Source organism: Sylvia atricapilla, chromosome 21 (assembly GCF_009819655.1).
Source record: "Sylvia atricapilla isolate bSylAtr1 chromosome 21, bSylAtr1.pri, whole genome shotgun sequence".
Taxonomy (NCBI): domain Eukaryota; kingdom Metazoa; phylum Chordata; class Aves; order Passeriformes; family Sylviidae; genus Sylvia; species Sylvia atricapilla.
Window position 1 is genome coordinate 4,866,205 of NC_089160.1, and position 7,575 is coordinate 4,873,779.

General features: G+C 44.3%; 1 protein-coding gene across 1 annotated transcript; it reads right to left on the reverse strand.

Annotated features, from left to right (window-relative positions):
• Nucleotides 1–440: 440 nt before the first annotated feature.
• GPR50 (G protein-coupled receptor 50) lies at nucleotides 441–4,926 on the reverse strand. The gene has a single exon (XM_066334065.1). It carries the CDS (start codon nucleotides 4,828–4,830, stop codon nucleotides 4,060–4,062), a length of 771 nt encoding a protein of 256 aa, XP_066190162.1. The 5' UTR covers nucleotides 4,831–4,926; the 3' UTR covers nucleotides 441–4,059.
• Nucleotides 4,927–7,575: the final 2,649 nt, after the last annotated feature.

The window sequence follows — 7,575 nt, forward strand, 5'->3', positions numbered from 1 at the left end:
TTGTGCCCTGACCTGCAACCACCCTGGCCCCCACAGCCTCCTGCTCACAGCTCAGCTCTGCTCTCCTTCCTAGGAGAGAGCAAAGAAATGGATAAGACAAACTGCCTCCATGGCCCTCCACGGAAAGGGACAAGAAAGACCAAGGGCACACAGGGACACACAGTGAGAAGACCAGTAGCTCTATGCAGAAAGTTTCTTCCCTGATGAGGAAGGCAGCTGGCTCACAGAAGAAAACCTGTGGATCCAAGCAGATGTCTCAGGTGCCCTGGGTCATTCACCTCCAGGTCCAAGCTGGGCTGCTGAGGTAGGTGTGAATTCAAGTATGTTTGTCAATTCAATTTGCTTTCTGGGAGTCAACAAAACTCAAGCTGATGTTCCAAGTATTTATTAAAAAGTAGCTGCTAGTGGAGGAAAAAAAATCAATAAGTAGTCCAAATAGCAGATTTATTACATTTTTAACAGGTAAAGGGAATTAATCTATTTTTATGAACAAAAAAGGAAATAGGAAAGTATACTGAAGGATCCTCAATTAAACATTAAAATGGAAACAGCATATGCAATACACATTTATATATAAATATATTGGTTACATTCTTCTTAAATTGACAAAACAACATTCATTAGCAACATCCAAAATATTTCTTTGTGGCAAGAGATTCATCATCCTTCACAGCAATACTGCCTCTCCGTAAGTTTCCACGACAACAATTTTAGAGCTTGGGACTAGAATAAGTATTCAACACACCATATCAAACCCAGAGCAAATGATCTGAAACTAGTTTTTATGAGATCTCAGTGAGACTTAAGGCCAGATATGCAACAAGTGGAATTGGCAGAATGTGATTTAAACTGTGGGATCTCACTGAAATCTCAAATTTGGATTGAAGCTAGATTCCCATAGGGAAACTATGACACTGCTCAGAATTCTCAGCTAAAACACATTTCCCTTTTTCTGTAAACAAATGCTAACAAAAATAAACTCTCTTGTACCCTGTTAACCATTTCCTAACATAAAAATAAGGAGCTGCTCGGGTAGGTTTAAAACAAGTCAATATAAAACTCCATCCTCTCCTAAGCGCTGCCTCTCTCAAAGTGCTAATGAACAGTGTTCGCTGTCTGAGGCCACATCTCCTGCTTTCCTTGGTTCATATTGCAAACCTCAGCTCCAGCAGGAGCCTCCAAACACATTGGCTGAATCAGCCCAGCCCTGGTCACCTCCCTGGGACACTCAGAGCCCTTCTGAACAGGTCGTGTCAGTGCTGTGCTCCCTGTGCTGCCAGAGCCATCCCCAGGGGTCTGCACTGCAGGGAGCTGCTCACACCCACCCCAGCACAGCAGGAACTTTGCCTGTGCCATGCAGAGACCCGGGCTCAGACCCTGTGGCAGAAGAGGAGCAGATCAGGTTTTGCATAGTTTGGTTGAGCAGTGACTTTGTGAGTCCTGGGGAGATGCCCTATCCTGCTCCTGCTGCTCCCATTCCTGCCAGGTGCGGAAGGGACTCTCACAGCTTGCCTCTTCCTCTTTGGACTTGGTTTGGTTCAAATACTTGCTGGCTGTTAACTCTGGAGCCTGAATAACAAATAGTGCAAATACAAGCTTAAAGAATAAAATAATAGAAAAAAACCCATTCCACATTACCCTCACTGAACATTCAGTTAAAAAGACAAGAATCCATAGAACGAAACCCCGGTTTTGGGGTATTTGAGATATTTGGCAAACTTGCACAACATTCTTCACGATTGCCTTAAAGCAGTATATTTCACTTGGCACTAGATGCTTCAAATTATTTGCTAATGTGATTCTAACTAACAGTGTCGTGGCTAATTGCAAATGACTTTGAAGACTAGTCATGGAACACAGGACATGTCCCTGGCGTGATGGGACAAACACTCCCTGCAGTTATGTGCCCTCAGTGCCTCTCTTATCCAAGTTTAACTCAAAATGATTTTGCTTGCATGGAATGGTGTGAATTCATCCAGGGTGGTTTTTCTGGAAGGCGAACAGACAACAGTTATTTCTGAGGGTCAAAATACCTTTATTTGGCCATGCTGAGGCAGATTAAGAGGCCAAAACAGAACTCAGTTTGATTCCTATTATGGGAGGCTGGCTGCAGTGCATTTTAAAACAACATTCATCTGAAGTGGCTGAGATGTTCAAGTTTGAAACTTCCTAAGTGCCAGGGCACCCTATAAATGCAGGGCCCCCCTTTCCACTGCAGTGACCTTCACCACATGGCAGCAGCAAAGACACTCAGTCCTCATGGAGGCTACACAGCACGCAAAGTTCTTTGGCCCGCTTCAGAAACAGATTTAATTTCTCTCAATTCCTCTTCAGCACCCCCCCCAAAAAAAATTAAAAAAAAAATCAGCAGAAGGGACAATCAGCAGCAAGTTCGTTTCAGAAAGCAGAGCACAAATGGCTTATTCTCTTCCCTAAGGATTAGGCACACAGCCTGCTCAGGCTTTGGGGAAATCCTACAGACCTCCATCTCCAGGCGCCTACGAAGTCTGGTGCCGTTCTTTCAGGGCTCAGTGCTGGGAACTAGTCCTGCTTTGACTGGAAGCAAAGAGGGAAGGCTGCAGGTCTGGAGCAGGGGCAGGGCTGCCTGCTGTCCCCGTTAGACCCCCAGGGCTCAGACCCACCCCTCTCCCTGCTGTGCCACTCACACACCGGCATCAAGGCAGTTGTGCTAACCTGAAGGAGCAATTGCACCAGGGGAGCCTTACCTGTTGATTTAATGGGATTGTTTCAAAGCAGGATGCACGTGTTTAAAGCCATAAAGAGATGAATTCACAACGAAGCTAAGGAAGCAAAGAAGTTATCTCTACAGACAGCTGCCGTCACACACATCCCTTTCATACTCCATTAAAGAAACAGCCTTATCTTTGCCCATGTGCTTATGTCTAGTGTGATACTGGCCTCCTCAGCACTTCACGGCAATGTTTCCAATGATACAGACAGCACAGTCCAGGCTTTAACAGAACTGATGCATAATTATGCTTAAGTAGCTTTCGTCTCCCCACGAGTTAATTACAGTTCTGTACGTGAATAAAATGAGAAAAAAAAAATCTCCTTTTTCTCTCGTCAGCAAATTCATGTTCTATGATGGGCAAAAGGAGGGATTTTTGGAACAAACACTGCCTTCCCTTCTGCTTTTGTCTGCAAGTATAAATGTTACTAGAACTTAAAAGTCGCAATCTGCGTTACACAGATGGGACTCTGCTATGTTCATCATTTTATTGTGATGTTCATGTAGCAGTGGCTTTTGAAAGATGTTTGGAATGACTGCTGGCCATGACAGGATACTGCCTAAATTAGAATCAGGCTCCAAGTATCTCACTGCAATTAGATTATGTCATATGTCATATACTTACTCATGGCCTGGGAAGGAGAGTGCAAGGGTACTTAATGTCTGTAGATACTCAATTAAAATGAGTGCATCAGACACACACTGGTCTGGCTTCTGCCTGCCTCACATCAAGGCCAGGCTAGCTCCTAAACCTTAAGAAGAAAGAAAAAGGAAAACACACACCATGTCCATACATACCGCACCTGCTGGCTAATACCTCTCTGTTATCTATACCTGGTTTCCTATCTAAAATGTAAAAAAGCCATGCAGTTTACACTTTGTTTGATACAGTTCGGGTTAAGTTAACGCTAGAAAAATAGAATTCAGAGGGAGGGGAGAAAGGTTTGTGTGTAATAAATGGCAATTTTGCTGTCTCTTGAAGGTTGCATTTCAAGCATAACTGCATTTCTCCATGCACTCTGAACGCTTCCTTTTCCGAGTATTGGCATGCTTGTGGCAAGAGCAACCAAACCAATTAATTAGGCACACAGTGAAAGATGACATAAAAAAAAATAAAATAAAAGATCAGTCATTTCCGCTCTGAAAATCCTTACTCAAAGTGTTGATGTCACAGCGATAAGCTAAGCATGAAAGGTTGCAGACTCCTTCCTTGCATGAGGGCAACTCCAACTGTGCAATGCACACAGCTAGAAAGGCTCTTATATATTATATATACAACTGTAATCCAGAATAAATAGTACTGTCCTGACTCATAGGTGTATTTCAGCGTGGTTGTTGTTGGTTGTTATGGCTGGAGAGTGCTTGCTTTTCATCCCTTCTGTCCCGCCCTTGGATACATCAATGAACAGCAGCCTGGGAGTCCACAGTGTCAGCAATATCCTTTTGTATTCCTTTCGAAAATTCTGGTTAAGAAGCCCATAGATCACAGCATTGAGGCAGCTGTTAAAATACGCCATAAAATAGCTCAGGACAAAAAGCCATTCTGGAATGTGTGGCTGCACTTTTGAAGGATTAATTGAAACAGCGAGGCCAATAAAGTTTAATGGTCCCCAGCACACGGCGAAAAGGACAAAAACCACAAACATAGTCAAGAAGTTTCGGATGTCAGCTGCCCTGAGTTTCTGCTTGCAGTCTTGCCTCACCCTGTGCTTGACCTGGATCACCAAAATCCAGATCCTCAGGTAGCAAAACGTCACGACGGAGAGGGGGACGATGAAGTGAACCACCACCACCGTGATGGTGTACGACGTGCTCACCGTCTGCGCAAAGGTGCACGAGTAAATCCGGGGGTCGTACTGCAAGGAGCCAACAAAGAAGTTGGGCACGATTGCCACCACGGTGAGCACCCAGGTCAGGCAGAGATAGCAGCAGGTGTTCTTCAGGTTGAAGAGCTTGTCGTACCGCAGGCTGTGGCAGATGTAGCAGTAGCGGTTGATGGCGATGGCCGTGATGTTGAAAATGGACCCGATGACACTTAAGCCCATCAGGAACCCACTGATCTGGCAGTGGACGTTTCCCATGGTCCATCCATTGTGGAAGATGGCACTCAAGATCAGAGGGTAGGGATAAACTGCAACCACGAGGTCTGCAACGGACAGGCTGACAACGAAGATGTTGCCTGCAAACAAAGGAGAAATCGTGAGAGGTTAGCGTAGGTCCAGATGGACAACTCAACTCAAAATTCCTCCTCTTTAGGCCCAAGTCTTCTTATGGGCTCCACTCTACTCTCCACTCGGAATCTGAAACCCTAGAAAATAAGATTTTGCTCCACTAGTGACAGCAATGGAGAGTAACAAGGCATGATTGACCTGCATGCTCCTCCATAGGAACAGTCTACACCAGAAGTGTCACCCTTAACTTGGCTGTAGCTGGGAGTCAGGTACCTGCTGTCCTCTAAGCTGTGTAGGAGAGAAGGATTTTGTTCTCCTTGTTAATCAGCCAGCCTGACTCCCTCTGACCATCACGGGCCAAAGGAGTACAGTAGGCAGGTTTGTTTTCAGTGGTTTATTATTTCACTGACACCAGTTGCACAGGAAAGGTCTCTTGCTCTTTTGCATGTAAGCAGGTATGCATTCACCAGAATTCCTGCACTGCTCATGCTAAGGGTTGTGTGTTCTTCAAGGAACCATGGTGCAGCCAGCCTTGATGTGCTGATCTTATTTGGTATATTTTCCTGTTCTTTTAATGTTAAAGTTGTCCAGTTCAGTATGGAAGGTTAGCCACTTCTTCACCGTCTGGTCCTAGGCAGAGAATGTGATGAATAAGCTGCAGTCAGCCATTTCTGCAGAGTTTGTGCTGCAGGTTGTTCATTTAGGCTCTTACAACAGAGAGTTGAGAGTCTCTGCAAGTATAAAATAATTTAAGCCTTATTGGATTGAAAATGCTGCATTGTGTGGGGCAACACCTGCCAGCTCCACTGTGAGGGTCAACAATGACCTTCTAACAGCACTTACTGCTCATTTCATGAGTCTGGTGTATTTTTACAGTTTTCCAGTCAGCACAGAGGATTGCATTAAGAAAAAGAGACCAGAGGTCTTGTGGGAACTAGTGTGACTACAGGACTAGCTGTCATGTTGAAAAGGACATCTGTCAATACTTAGCACTTTGTGGCCTTTCAGCAGGAGCTCAACACTCCAGTCAGAGGACAGCACACTAGAAAAAGCAGTTGATTTTCCTAACTCTGCAACTTTCAGGTGTATCTGCAACAGTGGGAAGGAAAATATTACCAGACAGCAGATATATGTACACACAGAGAGAGTACATATAGAGAACAGAGTTATATGTGACACATGTAAGGTGTCAACACCTGTGGCCCTATGTGATACAGACAACATCCCACCCAACTGATCACACCTGCACCTTCTTTTCAAACCCTCATATCCTGCTGTCCAGTGGAGTAGATATATATTTTTTAAAATCACCAAAAAGAGATATTTTTGTGCAGTATTGCTGAAAGGACTCTTACATCTCGATTCAACCAGGTCGCAAGCTTTAGCACTTGGAAAAGACACCCAAGGGCTGCTGGAAGGTTGCATTACCACTGCAGTTGGGTCATGGTTGTGTTTGTGCCAACAAAAACTATTAGGACAAGTCAACAGGTCATATCAGGCCACTTCATGCTGACTGGAAAGCAGTCCAGACTGCACAATAGCCCCTGGCAGTGTGGAGCTCAGGCAGCTGACACAGATTGTCACTTAAAAGTAAGTATTAGCAGAGGTCATGTGAAGTGCTAAAACCCTTTTAGAGAGAAATTTAACATACACAGGTTTACCACAGCACACAGCTCTGGCGTCTGCTGGGCCTCAGTGCTGCTTTCTTGTTGATTTAATAACTTACTGAGAGCCTTTTAAAATGCAGTTACTGAACCTGGTCCCCCAGATAATTAATTCCATTTATGCCCATTGTCAAGGGCAGAACCAACTGTGGCCAGGTTTAGTGATGCTGCAGGCACCCCAGAGAGGGAATGCTCTTCTGCAGCAAAACTTTCACTCACTCAATCAAAAATACGCATTTTAACAAAAGGAAAATATGCCCCCAGCACATTTTTGGAAACCTTTTCTAAAACAATTTTCAAGAGAGTGAAACAGAGACAGAGAAGTATCAGCAATCCAATTTAGGAGACTTGCAGAGGATGCTGGAGACAGACTCCACTAACTGGACCACGACTCTCCCTCTTCACCAGACCTGTCCTACTTAGATACACATTTATACACAGGCAGCCAGAAAGCAAATCTCTGCCTTTGCTGGGCATGAAAGAGACACATTCAACATCCAGTTCCAAACCAGGCAGAGCAGAACAAAGCTGAATATTCCCTACTTAAAACACCACATCCGTGGATTTAATCCAAAGCTTAGAAAAATCATTGGGAAAATTACTACTCTCACTTCACTGCCAGCTGCTGGAATAAATAAGCCATTTCTGCTGGTGTTTCTTAACCAACCTGAATATTTGAAAGGAAGTAAAAATACAAGGAAAAAAAATCTATAAAAATAATCTGCACAGGACGAACTTTCATAGTTTGGATTCAATCCAGGAGCACAGTATTGTGTATATTATTTTGACACAACTTCATTGCAGGGAGAAAATGAGATGGTTTTATCAAGAAAGGAATAATCTCCTCCTCCACTCAGGGAGGAAACTGGTGCAGTCTCACCTCTCCTATCCACCAGCAGATCCATGGCCCAGGCAGGTGCTGGGTGCCTGGAAATACAGCCAGAAAGTATTTTATCACTCAGTACTATTTCACAGAAACAAACGCTTCTGG